The sequence below is a fragment of the Palaemon carinicauda genome, chromosome 28 (assembly GCF_036898095.1).
Source record: "Palaemon carinicauda isolate YSFRI2023 chromosome 28, ASM3689809v2, whole genome shotgun sequence".
In the NCBI taxonomy this organism is placed as follows: domain Eukaryota; kingdom Metazoa; phylum Arthropoda; class Malacostraca; order Decapoda; family Palaemonidae; genus Palaemon; species Palaemon carinicauda.
In genome coordinates this window covers 71814818-71840495 of record NC_090752.1, presented here as the reverse complement: position 1 = coordinate 71840495, position 25678 = coordinate 71814818, and the positions used below count along the sequence as shown (strand labels likewise).

At 31.1% G+C, this 25678-nt stretch overlaps 1 protein-coding gene across 2 annotated transcripts in view; it reads right to left on the bottom strand.

The window, feature by feature from the left end:
• Positions 1–25678, bottom strand: part of LOC137622090 (uncharacterized) — a 314819-nt gene that overhangs the window by 4575 nt on the left and 284566 nt on the right. For both annotated transcript variants that reach the window (XM_068352558.1, XM_068352557.1), the window contains one exon: positions 2054–2254. In XM_068352558.1, the coding sequence (XP_068208659.1) occupies positions 2054–2254 (201 nt within the window). The remainder of the gene's footprint in view (positions 1–2053; positions 2255–25678) is intronic.

The following is a 25678-nucleotide window of genomic DNA, read 5'->3' as shown; positions in this document are numbered from 1 at the left end:
CTGTATATATATTTAAAAAAGAATCCGTACATACAGATCATTGTTATTATCATCACTAGCGAAGCAGCCACCTTCGTTGAAGAGGTAAAATTATATACTGTATAATACAGTATATACATATAAACATACATACATACATACATATATTTAAATAAATATATATATATACATATACATATATATACATAAATATATACACATATATAGTACTGTGTATGTATATATATATATATATATATATATATATATATATATATATATAAATTAACCCAAAAAAATCAGTAGAAATATATATTTTATCAATCAATTATGGTCTCAACATTTTTATAGTGCATATAGGAATTATCTATTTTAATGTTGTTACTGTTCTTAATTTTTTTTCATTGTTTCCTTTCCTCACTGGGCTAATTTCCCTGTTGGGGCCCCTGGGCTTATATCATTCTGCTTCTGCAACTAGGTTTGTAGCTTAGCAAGTAATAATAATGATAATAATAATAATAATAATAATAATAATAATAATAATAATAATAATATCATTATTATCTATCGATGTAATAAAACATACGTTGAAATGGACGCTAATATATAAAGTATTGATGGATACAGCATTATTATTATTATTATTATTATTATTATTATTAATTGCTAAGCTACAACCCTAGTTGGAAAAGCAGGATGCTATAAGCCCAGGGGCACCAGCAGGGAAAATAGCCCAGTAAGAAAGGAAACAAGGTAAAATAAAATATACTATTAGATAGAATTGTGTGACCGAGTGTACCCTCAAGCAAGAAAACTCTAACCCAAGACAATGGAAGACCATGGTACAGAGGCTAAGGCACTACCCTAGACTAAAGAACATCATAATTATTACATATAAAATCATCAACCGTATTACCACCTTTTTATAATTAAAACAAATGTTTAAAATGTTTTGTTTTAATAAAACTAAATAAATATCTAAGGCTATAAGTAACTCAATCAAGTAGGTTAAGCTTCGTTTTAATATTTACGATCTTTTCATTTCTCATTTTCTAAAATTTACATGAAAATATTATTAAATGATAATATATGATTCATTTTAATATTTACGCTCTTCTCATTTTTAATATTTCAAAATTTAAATGCAAATGTTAATAATAATATGACTATATTTCACACAAAGAAAACAAAAGTATTATACAAACTAGAGTAAGACTCAACCATTCTTTAGTGATAACATTATTATTCCAGCTTAAAAAAAAAAATGCGTCATGACGCGTCATGTACATCAGAGTGAGACACAGTGGCTAAAAAATTCTATAATAATACCATGACCATATTTCAGTTAAGGAAATCAAATGCGTCATACAATAAAGCTTAAGACGCAGCGACTCAAAAACTCTTTAATAACAATACTACAAAATTTCATCCAAAGAAATACGAAAGCGTTAACGCGTCATTCAAACCTGCGTGAGAAGCAGCGACTCAAATACTCTATAATAATAACATGACCATATTTCAGATAAACAAATCTAATGCGTCATACAAACAAGCTTAAGACGCAGTGACTCAAAAACTCTTTAATAACAACATTACTAGATTTCATCCAAAGAAATACGAAAGCGTCATAACGCGTCATTCAAACCTGGGTGAGACGCAGCGACTCAAAAATTCTTTAATAATAACATGACCATATTTCAGCTAAGAAAAACAAATGCGTCATACAAACAAGCCTGAGATGCAGTGACTCAAAAACTCTTTAAATAACATGACCATATTTCAGCCAAAGAAACCAAATGCGTCATACAAACAAGACTGAGATGCAGTGACTCAAAAACTCTTTAGTAATAACATGACCATATTTCAGCCAAAGAAACCAAATGCGTCATACAAACAAGACTGAGATGCAGTGACTCAAAAACTCTTTAATAATAATACTACAAAATTTCATCCAAAGAAATACGTAAAGGTCATGACGCGTCATACAAACTTACGTAAGACGCAGCGACTCAAACACTTTTTAATAATAACATGATCATATTTCAGCTAAAGGAAACAAATGCGTCATACAAACCTGCGTAGGACGCAGCGGCCGCAGCTCTCGGGTAATAATGGTGGGGCAGCATCTTGAGTCCCGTCCGGCGGTCGTAATGTCCGCCTCCAGGGCCGCCCATGCAATGGTCTTGGCGCCCTCCGCGCCCACCCTCGCCTACGCCAAAACCCAGGGTCAATAGTGCTTCGGGGTCGCAAACGAACTTGTAGACGTATCGCTCCCCTAAAAGAGAGAGATGATGTGATATATACAGGTGTACGTATATAAATATATATATATATATATATATATATATATATATATATATATTGTATGTATATATATAGACATATATATATATATGTATATACTGTATGTATATTGTATATATATGTATTTATACTGTACATATTTGTATTCTGAAGAGGAAGGGAGATGGTCCCTTGGAAAGCTAAATAAACTTCTATTTTTCATACATTGTGGGTTATTTTAGTTATATATATATATATATATATATATATATATATATTTATATATATATATATATATATATATATATATATATATATATATATATGTATGTATATATGATCATTTGCTCACTAACACACGTGACTTTAATAGCTGTAAATATCAACCACAACTGGGATTTAATATAAAAAAGGGTTAAAATCGTGGATGATAGACACACATTGTATATACAATAATATATATATATATATATATATATATATATATATATATATATATATGTGTGTGTGTGTGTGTGTGTGTGTGTGAACAGATTGTCCTAATTTTTTTCTCCAACTAAAAAGTTCATAAATACAGCACGACAGACGTTACCATATTCATTCATAGCCGGCTGAATCCTGATATAACTCCCGTTTTTTTGGTAAATATAGGCAAGCCGGTAGACCTGGTATGGATATCCCCCTATATTTCTCATAAAATATTTGATATTTGAGTATTAAAAAAAAAAAAACATGAAATTGACTTGCATTCATCAACTCGTATATGGATCATCAAGCTGGCTATAATTTATTTTGTATTATGTTTAAATCATACTTATCGTAAATTGATTTTATTTTGACTTTGAGTCCATCCACCTTTTCCCATGGAGTGTAATTCATATATTTACTGGAAAGATTTTTTTTCCGCTTTTTGACGATTTCAACTAATCAATACCATTTGCGCTCTTCGAGAAAACTAACTAACAGCAAGAAATCATTTGAATAACTATCAGAAACTAGCAACTTTAGTAACCTAGAGTAAGTAAGAACTTAATTAACCAACAGTAATTAATAACTTAAGTAACTAACAGTAAGTAAAAACTGAAGTAATTAACAGTGATAACTTAAGCAGCCAGCAGTGAATAATATCTCAAGTAAAAAACAGTAAGTAATAACTTGAGTAACTAACAGTAAGTAATAACTCAAGTAACCAACAGTAAGTAATAACTTGAGTAACTAACGGTAAGTAAAAACTGAAGTAATTAACAGTAAGTGATAACTTGAGCACCCAGCAGTGAATGATATCTCAAGTAAAAAATAGTAAGTAATAACTTGAGCAACTAACAGTAAGTAATAACTAAAGTAACCAACAGTAAGTAATAACTTAAGTTACTAACGGTAAGTAACAACTGAAGTAATTAACAGTAAGTGATAACTTGAGCACCCAGCAGTGAATGATATCTCAAGTAAAAAACAGTAAATAATAACTTAATAAACTAATAGTAAGTAAAAACTGAAGTAACTAAAAGTAAGTGATAACTTGAGTAGCCAACAGTGAGTAATAACTCAAGTAAACAACAATAAGTAATAACTTAAGGAACCAATAGTAAGTAATAACTGAAGTAACCAACAGTAATAACTAGAGTAACCAATAGTGAGTAATAACTTAAGGAACCAATAGCAAGTAATAACTCAAGTAAACAACAATAAGTAATAACTCAAGTAACCAATAGTAAGTAATAACTTGAGTAACCAATACTAAGTAATAACTTAAGGAACCAAAAGTAAGTAAAAACTTAAGGAACCAACAGTCAGTAATAACTTGAGTAACCAATAGTCAGTAATAATTGAAGCAACCAACAGTCAGTAATAACTTGAGTAACCAATAGTCAGTAATAATTGAAGGAACCAACAGTCAGTAATAACTTGAGTAACCAATAGTCAGAAATAACTGAAGGAACCAACAGTCAGTAATAACTTGAGTAACCAATAGTCAGAAATAACTGAAGGAACCAACAGTCAGTAATAACTTGAGTAACCAATAGTCAGAAATAACTGAAGGAACCAACAGTCAGTAATAACTTGAGTAACCAATAGTCAGTAATAATTGAAGGAACCAACAGTCAGTAATAACTTGAGTAACCAATAGTCAGTAATAATTGAAGGAACCAACAGTAAGTTATAACTTGAGTAACCAATAGTCAGTAATAATTGAAGCAACCAACAGTCAGTAATAACTTGAGTAACCAATAGTCAGAAATAACTGAAGGAACCAACAGTCAGTAATAACTTGAGTAACCAATAGTCAGTAATAATTGAAGGAACCAACAGTCAGTAATAACTTGAGTAACCAATAGTCAGTAATAATTGAAGGAACCAACAGTAAGTTATAACTTGAGTAACCAATAGTCAGTAATAATTGAAGGAACCAACAGTCAGTAATAACTTGAGTAACCAATAGTCAGAAATACCTGAAGGAACCAACAGTCAGTAATAACTTGAGTAACCAATAGTCAGTAATAATTGAAGGAACCAACAGTAAGTTATAACTTGAGTAACCAATAGTCAGTATTAACTGAAGTAACCAACAGTAAGTAATAACTTGAGTAACCAATAGCAAGTAATAACTCGAGTAACCAACGGTGAGTAATAACTTAAAGAACCAATAGTAAGTAATAACTCGAGTAACCAACGGTGAGTAATAACTTAAGGAACCAATAGTACGTAATAACTGAAGTAACCAACAGTAAGTAATAACTTAAGGAACCAACATTAAATAATAAATTGAGTAACCAATGGTAATTAATAACTTAAGGAACCAACAGTAAGTAATAACTTACGGAACCAATAGTAAGTAATAACTGAAGTAACCAACAGAAAGTAATAACTTGAGTAACCAATAGTAAGTAATAACTTAAGGAACCAACAGTAAGTAATAACTTACGGAACAAATAGTAAGTAATAACTGAAGTAACCAACAGAAAGTAATAACTTGAGTAACCAACAGTAAGTTATAACTTGAGTAACCAATAGTAAGTAATAACTGAAAGAACCAACAGTCAGTAATAACTTAAGGAACCAATAGTAAGTAATAACTTGAGGAACCAATAGTAAGTAATAACTGAAGTAACCAACAGTTAGTAATAACTTGAGTAACCAACAGTAAGTTATAACTTGAGTAACCAATAGAAAGTAATGACTTGAGAAACCAACAGTTAGTAATAACTGAAGTAACCAACAGTCAGTAATAACTTGAGTAACCAATAGTCCATAATAACTGAAGGAACCAACAGTCAGTAATAACTTGAGTAACCAATAGTCCATAAAAACTGAAGGAACCAACAGTAAGTAATAACTTAAGGAACTAATATTAGGTAATAACTGAAGTAACCAACAGTTAGTAATAACTTGAGTAACCAACAGCAAGTAATAAATTAAGGAACCAATAACTTGAGTAACCAATAGTCCATAATAACTGAAGGAACCAATAGTCAGTAATAACTTGAGTAACCAATAGTTCGTGATAACTGAAGGAACCAACTGTCAGTAATAACTTGAGTAACCAATAGTCCGTAATAACTGAAGGAACCAACAGTCAGTAATAACTTTAGTAACCAATAGTCCATAATAACTGAAGGAACCAACAGTAAGTAATAACTTAAGGAACCAATAGTAAGTAATAACTGAAGTAACCAACAGTTAGTAATAACTTAAGGAACCAATAAAAGTAATAACTGAAGTAACCAACAGTAAGTAATAACTTAAGGAACCAACAGTAAGTAATAACTTGAGTAACCAATAGTAAGTAATAACTTAAGGAACCAACAGTAAGTAATAACTTGAGTAACCAATAGTAAGTAATAACTTAAGGAACCAACAGAAAGTAATAACTTGAGTAACCAATAGTAAGTAATAACTTCAGAAACCAACAGTTAGTAATAACTTGAGTAACCAATAGTAAGTAATAACTTAAGGAACCAACAGAAAGTAATAACTTGAGTAACCAATAGTAAGTAATAACTTGGGAAACCAACAGTTAGTAATAACTTGAGTAACCAACAGTAAGTAATAACTTAAGCAACCAATAGTAAGTAATAACTCAAGTAACCAACAGTTAGTAATAACTTAAGGAATCAATAGTAAGTAATAACTTAAGAAACCAATAGTAAGTAATAACTCAAGTAACCAACAGTAAGTAATAACTTAAGAAACCAATAGTAAGTAATAACTCAAGTAACCAACAGTAAGTAATAACTTAAGGAACCAAAAGTAGGTAATAACCCGAGTAACTAACAGTAAGTAACAACTTAAGCAACCAATGGTAAGTAATAACTCGAGTAACCAACAGTAAGTATTAACTTATGGAACCAATAGTAAGTAATAACTCGAGTAACCAACAGTAAGTAATAACTTAAGGAACCAATAGTAACTTATAACTCGAGTAACCAACAGTAACTAATAACTTAAGGAACCAATAGTAATTAATAACTTGAGTAACCAACAGTAAGTAATAACTTATGGAACCAATAGTAAGTAATAACTAGAGTAACCAACAGTAACTAATAACTTAAGGAACCAATAGTAAATAATAACTCGAGTAACCAACAGTAAGTAATAACTTATGGAACCAATAGTAAGTAATAACTAGAGTAACCAACAGTAACTAATAACTTAAGGAACCAATAGTAACTTATATCTCGAGTAACCAACAGTAACTAATAACTTTAGGAACCAATAGTAATTAATAACTTGAGTAACCAACAGTAAGTAATAACTTAAGGAACCAATAGTAAGTAATAACTCGAGTAACCAATAGTAAGTAATAACTTAAGGAACCAATAGTAAGTAATAACTCAGTAACCAACAGTAAGTAACAACTTAAGCAACCAATGGTAAGTAATAACTCGAGTAACCAACAGTAAGTATTAACTTATGGAACCAATAGTAAGTAATAACTCGAGTAACCAACAGTAAGTAATAACTTAAGGAACCAATAGTAACTTATAACTCGAGTAACCAACAGTAACTAATAACTTAAGGAACCAATAGTAATTAATAACTTGAGTAACCAACAGTAAGTAATAACTTATGGAACCAATAGTAAGTAATAACTAGAGTAACCAACAGTAACTAATAACTTAAGGAACCAATAGTAAATAATAACTCGAGTAACCAACAGTAAGTAATAACTTATGGAACCAATAGTAAGTAATAACTAGAGTAACCAACAGTAACTAATAACTTAAGGAACCAATAGTAACTTATATCTCGAGTAACCAACAGTAACTAATAACTTTAGGAACCAATAGTAATTAATAACTTGAGTAACCAACAGTAAGTAATAACTTAAGGAACCAATAGTAAGTAATAACTCGAGTAACCAATAGTAAGTAATAACTTAAGGAACCAATAGTAAGTAATAACTCGAGTAACCAACAGTAAGTAATAACTTATGGAACCAATAGTAAGTAATAACTCGAGTAACCAACAGTAACTAATAACTTATGGAACCAATAGTAAGTAATAACTCGAGTAACCAACAGTAACTAATAACTTATGGAACCAATAGTAAGTAATAACTCGAGTAACCAACAGTAACTAATAACTTATGGAACCAATAGTAAGTAATAACTCGAGTAACCAACAGTAAGTAATAACTTAAGGAACCAATAGTAAGTAATAACTCGAGTAACCAACAGTAAGTAATAACTTATGGAACCAATAGTAAGAAATAACTCGAGTAACCAACAGTAACTAATAACTTAAGGAACCAATAGTAATTAATAACTTGAGTAACCAACAGTAGGTAATAACTTAAGGAACCAACAGTAAGTAATAACTTGAGTAACAAACAGTAAGTAATAACTTGAGTAACCAACAGTAAGTAATAACTTATGGAACCAATAGTAAGTAATAACTCGAGTAACCAACAGTAACTAATAACTTATGGAACCAATAGTAAGTAATAACTCGAGTAACCAACAGTAAGTAATAACTTAAGGAACCAATAGTAATTAATAACTCGAGTAACCAACAGTAAGTAATAACTTAAGGAACCAATAGTAAGTAATAACTCGAGTAACCAACAGTAACTAATAACTTATGGAACCAATAGTAAGTAATAACTCGAGTAACCAACAGTAACTAATAACTTAAGGAACCAATAGTAAGTAATAACTCGAGTAACCAACAGTAAGTAATAACTTAAGGAACCAATAGTAAGTAATAACTCAAGTAACTAACAGTAAGTAATAACTTAAGGAACCAATAGTAAGTAATAACTCGAGTAACCAACAGTAAGTAATAACTTAAAGAACCAATAGTAAGTAATAACTCGAGTAACCAACAGTAAGTAATAACTTAAGGAACCAATAGTAAGTAATAACTCGAGTAACCAACAGTAAGTAATAACTTAAGGAACCAATAGTAAGTAATAACTCGATTAACCAACAATAGGTAATAACCCGAGTAACCAACAGTAAGTAATAACTTAAGGAACCAATAGTAAGTAATAACTCGAGTAACCAACAGCAAGTAATAACTTATGGAACCAATAGTAAGTAATAACTCGATTAACCAACAATAGGTAATAACTCGAGTAACCAACAGAAATAATTCAAGTAACTAACAGTAAGTAATAGCTTAAGTAACCAATAGCAAGTAATAATTACCTTGAGTAACCAACAGTAAGTAATAACTCAAGGAACCAATATAAGTAATAACTGAGTAACCAACAGTCAGTAATAACTTGAAGTAACCAATAGTCAGTAATAATTGAAGGAACCAACAGTCAGTAATAACTTGAGTAACCAATAGTCAGTAATAATTGAAGGAACCAACAGTCAGTAATAACTTGAGTAACCAACAGTCAGTAATAATTGAAGGAACCAACAGTCAGTAATAACTTGAGTAACCAATAGTCAGTAATAACTGTAGGAATCAACAGTCAGTAATAACTTGAGTAACCAATAGTCAGTAATAATTGAAGAACCAACAGTCAGTAATAACTTGAGTAACCAATAGTCAGTAATAACTGAAGGAACCAACAGTCAGTAATAACTTGAGTAACCAATAGTCAGTAATAATTGAAGGAACCAACAGTCAGTAATAACTTGAGTGAACCAATAGTCAGTAATAACTGAAGGAACCAACAGTCAGTAATAACTTGAGTAACCAATAGTCAGTAATAACTGTAGGAATCAACAGTCAGTAATAACTTGAGTAACCAATAGTCAGTCATAATTGAAGAACCAACAGTCAGTAATAACTTGAGTAACCAATAGTCAGTAATAACTTGAGTAACCAATAGTCAGTAATAATTGAAGGAACCAATAGTCAGTAATAACTGAGGAACCAACAGTCAGTAATAACTTGAGTAACCAATAGTCAGTAATAATTGAAGGAACCAACAGTCAGTAATAACTTGAGTAACCAACAGTCAGTAATAACTTGAGTAACCAATAGTCAGTAATAATTGAAGGAACCAATAGTCAGTAATAACTGTAGGAATCAACAGTCAGTAATAACTTGAGTAACCAATAGTCAGTAATAATTGAAGGAACCAACAGTCAGTAATAACTTGAGTAACCAACAGTCAGTAATAACTTGAGTAACCAATAGTCAGTAATAATTGAAGGAACCAATAGTCAGTAATAACTTGAGTAACCAATAGTCAGTAATAACTGAAGGAACCAACAGTCAGTAATAACTTGAGTAACCAATAGTCAGTCATAATTGAAGCAACCAATAGTCAGTAATAACTTGAGTAACCAATAGTCAGTCATAATTGAAGCAACAACAGTCAGTAATAACTTGAGTAACCAATAGTCAGTCATAATTGAAGCAACCAACAGTCAGTAATAACTTGAGTAACCAATAGTCAGTAATAATTGAAGGAACCAACAGTCAGTAATAATTGAAGGAACCAACAGTCAGTAATAATTGAAGCAACCAACAGTCAGTAATAACTTGAGTAACCAATAGTCAATAATAACTGAAGGAACCAACAGTCAGTAATAACTTGAGTAACCAATAGTCAGTCATAATTGAAGCAACCAACAGTCAGTAATAACTTGAGTAACCAATAGTCAGTCATAATTGAAGCAACCAACAGTCAGTAATAACTTGAGTAACCAATAGTCAGTCATAATTGAAGCAACAACAGTCAGTAATAACTTGAGTAACCAATAGTCAGTCATAATTGAAGCAACCAACAGTCAGTAATAACTTGAGTAACCAATAGTCAGTAATAATTGAAGGAACCAACAGTCAGTAATAATTGAAGGAACCAACAGTCAGTAATAACTTGAGTAACCAATAGTCAATAATAACTTGAAGGAACCAACAGTCAGTAATAACTTGAGTAACCAATAGTCAGTCATAATTGAAGCAACCAACAGTCAGTAATAACTTGAGTAAAGAAGCAAGCAACAGTCAGTAATAACTTGAGTAACCAATAGTCAGTAATAATTGAAGGAACCAACAGTCAGTAATAATTGAAGGAACCAACAGTCAGTAATAATTGAAGCAACCAACAGTCAGTAATAACTTGAGTAACCAATAGTCAATAATAACTGAAGGAACCAACAGTCAGTAATAACTTGAGTAACCAATAGTCAGTCATAATTGAAGCAACCAACAGTCAGTAATAACTTGAGTAAAGAAGCAAGCAACAGTCAGTAATAACTTGAGTAACCAATAGTCAGTAATAATTGAAGGAACCAACAGTCAGTAATAACTTGAGTAACCAATAGTCAGTAATAATTGAAGCAACCAACAGTCAGTAATAACTTGAGTAAAGAAGCAAGCAACAGTCAGTAATAACTTGAGTAACCAATAGTCAGTAATAATTGAAGGAACCAACAGTCAGTAATAACTTGAGTAACCAATAGTCAGTAATAATTGAAGGAACCAACAGTCAGTAATAACTTGAGTAACCAATAGTCAGTAATAATTGAAGGAACCAACAGTCAGTAATAACTTGAGTAACCAATAGTCAGTAATAATTGAAGGAACCAACAGTCAGTAATAACTTGAGTAACCAACAGTCAGTAATAACTTGAGTAACCAATAGTCAGTAATAATTGAAGCAACCAACAGTCAGTAATAACTTGAGTAACCAATAGTCAGTAATAATTGAAGGAACCAACAGTCAGTAATAACTTGAGTAACCAATAGTCAGTAATAACTGTAAGGAACAACAGTCAGTAATAACTTGAGTAACCAATAGTCAGTAATAATTGAAGGAACCAACAGTCAGTAATAACTTGAGTAACCAATAGTCAGTAATAACTGAAGGAACCAACAGTCAGTAATAACTTGAGTAACCAATAGTCAGTAATAATTGAAGGAACCAACAGTCAGTAATAACTTGAGTAACCAATAGTCAGTATAATTGAAGGAACCAACAGTCAGTAATAACTGAGTAACAATAGTCAGAATAACTGAAGGAACCAACAGTCAGTAATAATTTGAGTAACCAATAGTCAGTAATAATTGAAGGAACCAACAGTCAGTAATAACTTGAGTAACCAATAGTCAGTAATAATTGAAGGAACCAACAGTCAGTAATAACTTGAGTAACCAATAGTCAGTAATAACTGAAGTAACCAACAGTAGTAATAACTTGAGTAACCAACAGTAAGTAATAACTTAAGGAACCAATAGTCAAGTAATAACTTGAGTAACCAACGTCAGTAATAACTTAAGGAACCAATAGAAAGTAATAACTGAAGTAACCAACAGTAAGTAATAACTTGAGTAACCAATAGTAGTAATAACTGAATAACCAACAGTAGTAATAACTTAAGGAACCAACATATATAATAAATTGAGTAACCAATAGTAAGTAATAACTTGAGTAAAACAACAATAAGTAATAACTTAAGGAACCAATAGTAATTAATAACTTGAGTAACCAATAGTAAGTAATAACTTAAGGAACCAACAGTAAGTAATAACTTACGGAACCAATAGTAAGTAATAACTGAAGTAACCAACAGAAAGTAATAATTTGAGTAACCAATAGTAAGTAATAACTGAAAGAACCAACAGTCAGTAATAACTTGAGTAACCAATAGTAAGTAATAACTTAAGGAACCAACATTAAGTAATAACTTGAGTAACCAATAGTAAGTAATAACTGAAGTAACCAACAGTTAGTAATAACTTAAGGAACCAATAAAAGTAATAACTGAAGTAACCAACAGTAAGTAATAACTTGAGTAACCAACAGCAAGTAATAACTCAAGGAACCAATAACTTGAGTAACCAATAGTCCATAATAACTGAAGGAACCAACAGTAAGTAATAAGTTGAGTAACCAATAGTAAGTAATAACTGAAGTAACCAACAGTTAGTAATAACTTAAGGAACCAATAAAAGTAATAACTGAAGTAACCAACAGTAAGTAATAACTTGAGTAACCAACAGCAAGTAATAACTTAAGGAACCAATAACTTGAGTAACCAATAGTCCATAATAACTGAAGGAACCAACATTCAGTAATAACTTGAGTAACCAATAGTCCATAATAACTGAAGGAACCAACAGTAAGTAATAACTTAAGGAACCAATAGTAAGTAATAACTGAAGTAACCAACAGTTAGTAATAACTTAAGGAACCAATAAAAGTAATAACTGAAGTACCCAAAAGTAAGTAATAACTTGAGTAACCAACAGCAAGTAATAACTTAAGGAACCAATAACTTGAGTAACCAATAGTAAGTAATAACTGGAGTAACCAACAGTTAGTAATAACTTAAGGAACCAATAGTAAGTAATAACTTAAGGAACCAACAGTAAGTAATAACTTGAGTAACCAACAGCAATGGTTCGTAATAACTGAAGTAACCAACAGTAAGTAATAACTTAATGAACCAATAATAAGTAATAACTGAAGTAACAAACAGTAAGTAATAACTTAAGGAACCAATAACTTGAGTAACCAATAGTAAGTAATAACTGAAGTAACCAACAGTTAGTAATAGCCTAACTTAAGGAACCAATAGTAAGTAATAACTTAAGGAACCAACAGTAAGTGATAACTTGAGTAACCAACAGCAATGATTCGTAATAACTGAAGTAACCAACAGTAAGTAATAACTTGAGGAACCAATAATAATTAATAACTTGAGTAATCAACAGTAAGTAATAACTTAAGGAACCAATAACTTGAGTAACCAATAGTAAGTAATAACTGAAGTAACCAGCAGTTAGTAATAACTTAAGGAACCAATAGTAGGTAATAACTTAAGGAACCAAAAGTAAGTAATAACTTGAGAAACCAACAGTAAGTAATAACTTGAGTAACCAATAGTAGGTAATAACTTAAGGAACCAACAGTAAGTAATAACTTGAGTGACAAACAGTAAGTAATAACTTGAGTAACCAATAGTAAGTAATAACTTGAAAAACCAACAGTTAGTAATAACTTGAGTAACCAATAGTAAGTAATAACTCAAGGAACCAACAGTAAGTAATAACTTGAGTAACCAATAGTAAGTAATAACTTGGGAAACCAACAGTTAGTAATAACTTAAGAAACCAACAGTAAATAATAACTTGAGTAACCAATAGTAAGTAATAACTTGAGAAACCAACAGTTAGTAATAACTTAAGAAACCAACAGTAAATAATAACTTGAGTAACCAATAGTAAGTAATAACTTGGGAAACCAACAGTTAGTAATAACTTGAGTAACCAACAGTAAGTAATAACTTAAGCGACCAATAGTAAGTAATAACTCGAGTAACCAACAGTAATTAATAACTTAAGGAACCAATAGTAGGTAGTAACTCAAGTAACTAACAGTAAGTAATGACTTAAGAAACCAATAGTAAGTAATAACTCAAGTAACTAACAGTAAGTAATAACTTAAGAAACCAATAGTAAGTAATAACTCAAGTAACCAACAGTAAGTAATAACTTAAGGAACCAATCGTAAGTAATAACTCGAGTAACCAACAGTAACTAATGACTTATGGAACCAATAGTAAGTAATAACTCGAGTAACCAACAATAGGTAATAACTCGAGTAACCAACAGAAATAATTCAAGTAACTAACAGTAAGTAATAGCTTAAGTAACCAATAGTAAGTAAGTAATTAACTTGAGTAACCAACAGTAAGTAATAACTTGAGTAACCAATAGTCAGTAATAACTGAAGAAACCAACAGTAAGTAATAACTTGAGTAACCAATAGTCAGTAATAACTGAAGAAACCAACAGTCAGTAATAACTTGAGTAACCAATAGTTAGTAATAACTGAAGAAACCAAGTCAGTAATAACTTGAGTAACCAATAGTAAGTAATAACTGAAGTAACCATCAGTTAGTAATAACTTGAGTAAACAACAGTAAGTAATAACTTAAGGAACCAACAGTAAGTTATAACTTGAGTAACCAATAGTAAGTAATAACTGAAGTAATCATCAGTTAGTAATAACTTGAGTAACCAACAGTTAGTAATAACTTGAGTAACCAAAAGTAAGTTATAACTTGAGTAACCAATAGTAAGTAATAACTGAAGTAACCAACAGTAAGTAATAACTTGAGTAACCAATAGTAATTAATAACTGAAGTAACCAACAGTTCGTAATAACTTGAGTAACCAACAGTAAGTTATAACTCGAGTAACCAATAGTAAGTTATAACTCGAGTAACCAACAGTTAGTAATAACTTAATAAACCAATAGTAAGTAATAACTTAAGGAACCAACAGTAAGTAATAACTTGAGTAACCAATAGTAAGTAATAACTGAAGTAACCAACAGTTAGTAATAACTTGAGAAACCAATAGTAATTAATAACTGAAGTAACCAACAGTAAGTTATAACTTGAGTAACCAATAGTAAGTAATAACTTAAGGAACCAACAGTAAGTTATAACTTGAGTAACCAATAGTAAGTAATACCTGAAGTAACCAACAGTTAGTAATAACTTGAGTAACCAATAGTAAGTAATAACTTAAGGAACCAACAATAAGTAATAACTTGAGTAACCAATAGTAAGTAATAACTTGAGAAAGCAACAGTTAGTAATAACTTGAGTAACCAACAGTAAGAAATAACTTAAGGAACCGATCGTAAATAATAACTTAAGGAACCAACAGTAAGTAATAACTGAAGTAACCAACAGTTAGTAATAACTTGAGTAACCAACAGTAAGTTATAACTTGAGTAACCAATAGTAATTAATAACTGAAGTAACCAACAGTAAGTAATAACTTGAGTAACCAATAGTAAGTAATAACTGAAGTAACCAACAGTTAGTAATAACTTGAGTAACCAATAGTAAGTAATAACTGAAGTAACCAACAGTAAGTAATAACTTGAGTAACCAATAGTAATTAATAACTGAAGTACCCAACAGTAAGTAATAACTTGAGTAACCAATAGTAATTAATAACTGAAGTAACCAACAGTTAGTAATAACTTGAGTAACCAATAGTAAGTAATAACTGAAGTAACCAACAGTTAGTAATAACTTGAGTAACCAACAGTAAGTAATAACTTGAGTAACCAATAGTAAGTAATAACTGAAGTAACCAACAGTAAGTAATAACTATAGTAACCAATAGTAATTAATAACTGAAGTAACCAACAGTTAGTAATAACTTGAGTAACCAACATTAAGTAATAACTTAAGGAACCAACAGTAAGTTATAACTTGAGTAACCAATAGTAAGTAATAACTTAAGTAACCAACAGTAAGTTATAACTTGAGTAACCAATAGTAAGTAATAACTAAAGTAACCAACAGTAAGTAATAACTTGAGTAACCAATAGTAAGTAATAACTGAAGTAACCAACAGTTAGTAATAACTTGAGTAACCAACATTAAGTAATAACTTAAGGAACCAACAGTAAGTTATAACTTGAGTAACCAATAGTAAGTAATAACTTGAGTAACCAACAGTAAGTTATAACTTGAGTAACCAACAGTAAGTAATAACTTAAGGAACCAATAGTAAGTAATAACTTGAGTAACCAACAGTAAGTTATAACTTGAGTAACCAATAGTAAGTAATAACTGAAGTAACCAACAGTTAGTAATAACTTGAGTAACCAACATTAAGTAATAACTTAAGGAACCACAAGTAAGTTATAACTTGAGTAACCAATAGTAAGTAATAACTTGAGTAACCAACAGTTAGTAATAACTTGAGTAACCAACAGTAAGTAATAACTTAAGGAACCAATAGTAAGTAATAACTGAAGTAATCAACAGTAAGTAATAACTTGAGTAACCAACAGTAAGTTATAACTTGAGTAACCAATAGTAATTAATAACTGAAGTAACCAACAGTCAGTAATAACTTGAGTAACCAATAGTAATTAATAACTGAAGTAACCAACAGTTAGTAATAACTTGAGTAACCAATAGTAAGTAATAACTGAAGTAACCAACAGTTAGTAATAACTTGAGTAACCAACAGTAAGTTATAACTTGAGTAACCAATAGTAAGTAATAACTAAAGTAACCAACAGTAAGTAATAACTTGAGTAACCAATAGTAAGTAATAACTGAAGTAACCAACAGTTAGTAATAACTTGAGTAACCAACAGTAAGTAATAACTTGAGTAACCAATAGAAGGTAATAACTGAAGTAACCAACAGTTAGTAATAACTTGAGTAACCAATAGTAATTAATAACTGAAGTAACCAACAGTTAGTAATAACTTGAGAAACCAATAGTAATTAATAACTGAAGTAACCAACAGTAAGTAATAACTTGAGTAACCAATAGTAATTAATAACTGAAGTAACCAACAGTTAGTAATAACTAAAGTAACCAACAGTAAGTAATAACTTGAGTAACCAATAGTAAGTAATAACTGAAGTAACCAACAGTTAGTAATAACTTGAGTAACCAACAGTAAGTTATAACTTGAGTAACCAATAGTAAGTAAGAACTGAAGTAACCAACAGTAAGTAATAACTTGAGTAACCAATAGAAGGTAATAACTGAAGTAACCAACAGTTAGTAATAACTTGAGTAACCAATAGTAAGTAATAACTGAAGTAACCAATAGTAAGTAATAACTGAAGTAACCAACAGTAAGTAATAACTTGAGTAACCAATAGTAATTAATAACTGAAGTAACCAATAGTAAGTAATAACTGAAGTAACCAACAGTTAGTAATAACTTGAGTAACCAATAGTAATTAATAATTGAAGTAACCAATAGTAAGTAATAACTGAAGTAACCAACAGTTAGTAATAACTTGAGTAACCAATAGTAATTAATAACTGAAGTAACCAATAGTAAGTAATAACTGAAGTAACCAACAGTTAGTAATAACTTGAGTAACCAATAGTAATTAATAATTGAAGTAACCAATAGTAAGTAATAACTGAAGTAACCAACAGTTAGTAATAACTTGAGTAACCAATAGTAATTAATAACTGAAGTAACCAATAGTAAGTAATAACTGAAGTAACCAACAGTAAGTAATAACTTGAGTAACCAATAGTAATTAATAACTGAAGTAACCAATAGTAAGTAATAACTGAAGTAACCAACAGTAAGTAATAACTTGAGTAACCAATAGTAATTAATAACTGAAGTAACCAATAGTAAGTAATAACTGAAGTAACCAACAGTTAGTAATAACTTGAGTAACCAATAGTAAGTAATAACTGAAGTAACCAACAGTTAGTAATAACTTGAGTAACCAATAGTAAGTAATAACTGAAGTAACCAACAGTTAGTAATAACTTGAGTAACCAATAGTAAGTAATAACTGAAGTAACCAACAGTTAGTAATAACTTGAGTAACCAATAGTAATTAATAACTGAAGTAACCAACAGTAAGTAATAACTTGAGTAACCAACAGTAAGTTATAACTTGAGTAACCAATAGTAAGTAATAACTGAAGTAACCAACAGTTATTAATAACTTGAGTAACCAACAGTAAGTTATAACTTGAGTAACCAATAGTAAGTAATAACTGAAGTAACCAACAGTAAGTAATAACTTGAGTAACCAACAGTAAGTTATAACTTGAGTAACCAATAGTAAGTAATAACTGAAGTAACCAACAGTTAGTAATAACTTGAGTAACCAACAGTAAGTAATAACTTGAGTAACCAATAGTAATTAATAACTGAAGTAACCAACAGTTAGTAATAACTTGAGTAACCAACAGTAAGTAATAACTTGAGTAACCAATAGTAATTAATAACTGAAGTAACCAACAGTTAGTAATAACTTGAGTAACCAACAGTAAGTTATAACTTGAGTAACCAATAGTAAGTAATAACTGAAGTAACCAACAGTAAGTAATAACTTGAGTAACCAATAGTAATTAATAACTGAAGTAACCAACAGTTAGTAATAACTTGAGTAACCAACAGTAAGTTATAACTTGAGTAACCAATAGTAAGTAATAACTGAAGTAACCAACAGTAAGTAATAACTTGAGTAACCAATAGTAATTAATAACTGAAGTAACCAACAGTTAGTAATAACTTGAGTAACCAACAGTAAGTTATAACTTGAGTAACCAATAGTAAGTAATAACTCAAGTAACCAACAGTAAGTAATAACTTAAGCAACCAATAGTAAGTGATAACTCAAGTAACCAACAGTAAGTAATAACTTAAGGAACCAATAGTAGGTAATAACTCAAGTAACCAACAGTAAGTAATAACTTAAGGAACCAATAGTAGGTAATAACTCAAGTAACTAACAGTAAGTAATAACTTAAGAAACCAATAGTAAGTAATAACTTAAACAACCAATAGTAAGTAATAACTCAAGTAACCAACAGTAAGTAATAACTTATGGAACCAATAGTAAGTAATAACTCAAGTAACTAACAGTAAGTAACAACTTAAGGAACCAATAGTAAGTAATAACTTAAGCAACCAATAGTAAGTAATAACTCGAGTAACCAACTGTAAGTAATAACTTATGGAACCAATAGTAAGTAATAACTCGAGTAACCAACAGTAACTAATAACTTAAGAAACCAATGGTAATTAATAACTCGAGTAACCAACAGTAACTAATAACTTAAGGAACCAATAGTAATTAATAACTCGAGTAACCAACAGTAACTAATAACTTATGGAACCAATAGTAAGTAATAACTCGAGTAACCAACAGTAAGTAATAACTCGAGTAACCAACAGTAAGTAATAACTCGAGTAACCAACAGTAAGTAATAACTCAAGTAACCAATAGTAAGTAATAACTCGAGTAACCAACAGTAACTAATAACTTAAGGAACCAATGGTAATTAATAACTCGAGTAACCAACAGTAACTAATAACTTAAGGAACCAACAGTAAGTAATAACTCGAGTAACCAACAGTAAGTAATAACTCGAGTAACCAACAGTAAGTAATAACTCAAGTAACCAATAGTAAGTAACAACTAAAGTAACTAACAGGAAGTAATAACTAATTATTATCATTATTACTTGCTAAGCAACAACCCTAGTCGGAAATGCAGGACGCTATAAGCCCAGGGGCCCCAACAGGGAAAATAGCTCAGTGAGGAAAGGAACTAAAGAAAAATAAAATATTTTAAGAAGAGTAACAACATTAAAATAAATATCTCCCATAAAAACTATAAAAACTTTAACAATACAAGAATAAGAGAAATCAGATAGACTAGTGTGCCCAAGTGTACCCTCAAGCAAGAGTTACTGTAATCTGAGACAGTGGAAGACCATAGTACAGAGGCTATGGCACTACCCATGACTAGAGAACAATGGTTTGATTTTGGAGTGTCCTTCTCCCAGAAGAGCTGCTTACCTTAGCTAAAGTCTCTTCTACCATTACTATGAGGAAAGTGGCCACTGCACAATTACAGTGTAGTAATTAACACCTTGGGTGAGGAAGAATTGTTTGGTAAGTGTTGCCAGGTGTATGAGGACAGAGGAGAATCTGTAAAGAATATGCCAGACTATTCGGTGTATGTGTAGGCAAAGGGAAAGTGAACCGTAACAAGAGAGAAACAATCCAATGTAGTACTGTCCGGCCAGTCAAAGGACCCAATAACTCTCTAGCGGTAGTATCTCAACGGGTGGCTGGTGCCCTGGCCAACCTACTACTTACTAACAGTAAGTAATAACATGAGTAACTAGCAGTAAGTAATAACTTAAGTAAACAACAGTAAGTAATAACTCAAGTAACCAATAGTAAGTAATAACTCAAGTAACTAGCAGTAAGTAATAACTCAAGTAACCAACAGTAAGTAATAACTCAATAACTAGCAGTAAGTAATAACTCAAGTAACCAACAGTAAGTAATAACTCAATAACTAGCAGTAAGTAATAACTCTATTAACCAATAGTAAGTAATAACTCAAGTAACTAGCAGTAAGTAATAACTTGAGTAACTAACAGTAAGTAATAACATGAGTAACCAACAGTAAGTAATAACTTAAGTAAACAACCGGAAGTAATAACTTAAGAAACCAACACTAAGTAAGAACTCAATTAACAGTAAGTTGTAACTTAAGAAACCAACAGGAAGTATGAACTCAATCAACAGTAAGTAATAACTTAAGAAACCAACAGGAAGTAAGAACTCAATCAACAGTAAGTAGTAACTTAAGAAACCAACAGGAAGTAAGAACTCAATCAACAGTAAGTAGTAACTTAAGAAACCAACAGGAAGAAAGAACTCAATCAACAGTAAGTAGTAACTTAAGAAACCAACAGGAAGTAAGAACTCAGTCAACAGTAAGTAGTAACTTAAGAAACCAACAGGAAGAAAGAACTCAATCAACAGTAAGTAGTAACTTAAGAAACCAACAGGAAGAAAGAACTCAATCAACAGTAAGTAGTAACTTAAGAAACCAACAGGAAGTAAGAACTCCATTAACAGTAAGTAGTAACTTAAGAAACCAACAGGAAGAAAGAACTCAATCAACAGCAAGTAGTAACTTAAGAAACCAACAGGAAGTAAGAACTCAATCAACAGTAAGTAGTAACTTAAGAAACCAACAGGAAGAAAGAACTCAATCAACAGTAAGTAGTAACTTAAGAAACCAACAGGAAGTAAGAACTCAATCAACAGTAAGTAGTAACTTAAGAAACCAACAGGAAGTAAGAACTCAATCAACAGCAAGTAGTAACTTAAGAAACCAACAGGAAGTAAGAACTCAATCAACAGCAAGTAGTAACTTAAGAAACCAACAGGAAGTAAGAACTCAATCAACAGCAAGTTGTAACTTAAGAAACCAACAGGAAGTAAGAACTCAATCAACAGCAAGTTGTAACTTAAGAAACCAACAGGAAGTAAGAACTCAATCAACAGCAAGTTGTAACTTAAGAAACCAACAGGAAGTAAGAACTCAATCAACAGCAAGTTGTAACTTAAGAAACCAACAGGAAGTAAGAACTCAATCAACAGCAAGTAGTAACTTATCAGTAAGTTGTAACTTAAGAAACCAACAGGAAGTAAGAACTCAATTAACAGTAAGTAGTAACTTAAGAAACCAACAGGTAGTAAGAACTCAATCAACAGCAAGTTGTAACTTAAGAAACCAACAGGAAGTAAGAACTCAATCAACAGCAAGTTGTAACTTAAGAAACCAACAGGAAGTAAGAACTCAATCAACAGCAAGTTGTAACTTAAGAAACCAACAGGAAGTAAGAACTCAGTCAACAGTAAGTAGTAACTTATCAGTAAGTTGTAACTTAAGAAACCAACAGGAAGTAAGAACTCAATTAACAGTAAGTAGTAACTTAAGAAACCAACAGGAAGTAAGAACTCAATCAACAGCAAGTTGTAACTTAAGAAACCAACAGGAAGTAAGAACTCAATCAACAGCAAGTAGTAACTTATCAGTAAGTTGTAACTTAAGAAACCAACAGGAAGTAAGAACTCAATTAACAGTAAGTAGTAACTTAAGAAACCAACAGGAAGTAAGAACTCAATCAACAGCAAGTAGTAACTTATCAGTAAGTTGTAACTTAAGAAACCAACAGGTAGTAAGAACTCGATTAACAGTAAGTAGTAACTTAAGAAACCAACAGGTAGTAAGAACTCAATTAACAGCAAGTAGTAACTTAAAAAACCAACAGGTAGTAAGAACTCGATTAACAGCAAGTAGTAACTTAAGAAACCAACAGGAAGTAAGAACTCGATTAACAGTAAGTAGTAACTTAAGAAACCAACAGGAAGTAAGAACTCCATTAACAGTAAGTAGTAACTTAAGAAACCAACAGGTAGTAAGAACTCGATTAACAGTAAGTAGTAACTTAAGAAACCAACAGGAAGTAAGAACTCCATTAACAGCAAGTAATAACTTAAGAAACCAACAGGTAGTAAGAACTCCATTAACAGTAAGTAGTAACTTAAGAAACCAACAGGAAGTAAGAACTCGATTAACAGCAAGTAATAACTTAAGAAACCAACAGGTAGTAAGAACTCGATTAACAGTAAGTAATAACTTAAGAAACCAACAGGTAGTAAGAACTCGATTAACAGTAAGTAATAACTTAAGAAACCAACAGGTAGTAAGAACTCGATTAACAGCAAGTAGTAACTTAAGAAACCAACAGGAAGTAAGAACTCAATTAACAGCAAGTAGTAACTTAAGAAACCAACAGGTAGTAAGAACTCGATTAACAGCAAGTAGTAACTTAAGAAACCAACAGGAAGTAAGAACTCCATTAACAGTAAGTAGTAACTTAAGAAACCAACAGGTAGTAAGAACTCGATTAACAGTAAGTAGTAACTTAAGAAACCAACAGGAAGTAAGAACTCCATTAACAGTAAGTAGTAACTTAAGAAACCAACAGGAAGTAAGAACTCAATTAACAGTAAGTAGTAACTTAAGAAACCAACAGGAAGTAAGAACTCCATTAACAGTAAGTAGTAACTTAAGAAACCAACATGTAGTAAGAACTCGATTAACAGTAAGTAGTAACTTAAGAAACCAACAGGAAGTAAGAACTCCATTAACAGTAAGTAGTAACTTAAGAAACCAACAGGAAGTAAGAACTCGATTAACAGCAAGTAGTAACTTAAGAAACCAACAGGTAGTAAGAACTCGATTAACAGTAAGTAATAACTTAAGAAACCAACAGGTAGTAAGAACTCAATTAACAGCAAGTAGTAACTTAAGAAACCAACAGGTAGTAAGAACTCGATTAACAGCAAGTAGTAACTTAAGAAACCAACAGGAAGTAAGAACTCCATTAACAGTAAGTAGTAACTTAAGAAACCAACAGGTAGTAAGAACTCGATTAACAGTAAGTAGTAACTTAAGAAACCAACAGGAAGTAAGAACTCCATTAACAGTAAGTAGTAACTTAAGAAACCAACAGGAAGTAAGAACTCGATTAACAGCAAGTAGTAACTTAAGAAACCAACAGGTAGTAAGAACTCGATTAACAGTAAGTAATAACTTAAGAAACCAACAGGTAGTAAGAACTCAATTAACAGCAAGTAGTAACTTAAGAAACCAACAGGAAGTAAGAACTCAATTAACAGCAAGTAGTAACTTAAGAAACCAACAGGAAGTAAGAACTCAATTAACAGCAAGTAGTAACTTAAGAAACCAACAGGAAGTAAGAACTCAATTAACAGTAAGTAGTAACTTAAGAAACCAACAGGAAGTAAGAACTCAATTAACAGCAAGTAGTAACTTAAGAAACCAACAGGTAGTAAGAACTCAATTAACAGTAAGTAGTAACTTAAGAAACCAACAGGAAGTAAGAACTCAATTAACAGCAAGTAGTAACTTAAGAAACCAACAGGAAGTAAGAACTCAATTAACAGTAAGTAGTAACTTAAGAAACCAACAGGAAGTAAGAACTCAATTAACAGCAAGTTGTAACTTAAGAAACCAACAGGAAGTAAGAACTCAATTAACAGCAAGTAGTAACTTAAGAAACCAACAGGTAGTAAGAACTCAATTAACAGTAAGTAGTAACTTAAGAAACCAACAGGAAGTAAGAACTCAATTAACAGCAAGTAGTAACTTAAGAAACCAACAGGAAGTAAGAACTCAATTAACAGTAAGTAGTAACTTAAGAAACCAACAGGAAGTAAGAACTCAATTAACAGCAAGTTGTAACTTAAGAAACCAACAGGAAGTAAGAACTCAATTAACAGCAAGTAGTAACTTAAGAAACCAACAGGTAGTAAGAACTCAATTAACAGTAAGTAGTAACTTAAGAAACCAACAGGAAGTAAGAACTCAATCAACAGTAAGTAATAACTTAAGAAACCAACAGGTAGTAAGAACTCAATCAACAGCAAGTAGTAACTTAAGAAACCAACAGGTAGTAAGAACTCGATTAACAGTAAGTAGTAACTTAAGAAACCAACAGGTAGTAAGAACTCGATTAACAGTAAGTAGTAACTTAAGAAACCAACAGGAAGTAAGAACTCGATTAACAGCAAGTAGTAACTTAAGAAACCAACAGGTAGTAAGAACTCGATTAACAGTAAGTAATAACTTAAGAAACCAACAGGAAGTAAGAACTCAATCAACAGTAAGTAGTAACTTAAAAAACCAACAGGAAGTAAGAACTCAATCAACAGTAAGTAGTAACTTAAGAAACCAACAGGAAGTAAGAACTCAATCAACAGTAAGTAATAACTTAAGAAACCAACAGGAAGTAAGAACTCAATCAACAGTAAGTAGTAACTTAAGAAACCAACAGGAAGAAAGAACTCAATCAACAGTAAGTAGTAACTTAAGAAACCAACAGGAAGAAAGAACTCAATCAACAGTAAGTAGTAACTTAAGAAACCAACAGGAAGTAAGAACTCCATTAACAGTAAGTAGTAACTTAAGAAACCAACAGGAAGAAAGAACTCAATCAACAGCAAGTAGTAACTTAAGAAACCAACAGGAAGTAAGAACTCAATCAACAGTAAGTAGTAACTTAAGAAACCAACAGGAAGAAAGAACTCAATCAACAGTAAGTAGTAACTTAAGAAACCAACAGGAAGTAAGAACTCCATTAACAGTAAGTAGTAACTTAAGAAACCAACAGGAAGAAAGAACTCCATTAACAGTAAGTAGTAACTTAAGAAACCAACAGGAAGTAAGAACTCAATCAACAGTAAGTAGTAACTTAAGAAACCAACAGGAAGAAAGAACTCAATCAACAGTAAGTAGTAACTTAAGAAACCAACAGGAAGTAAGAACTCAATCAACAGTAAGTAGTAACTTAAGAAACCAACAGGAAGTGAGAACTCAATCAACAGCAAGTAGTAACTTAAGAAACCAACAGGAAGTAAGAACTCAATCAACAGCAAGTAGTAACTTAAGAAACCAACAGGAAGTAAGAACTCAATCAACAGCAAGTTGTAACTTAAGAAACCAACAGGAAGTAAGAACTCAATCAACAGCAAGTTGTAACTTAAGAAACCAACAGGAAGTAAGAACTCAATCAACAGCAAGTAGTAACTTAAGAAACCAACAGGAAGTAAGAACTCAATCAACAGCAAGTTGTA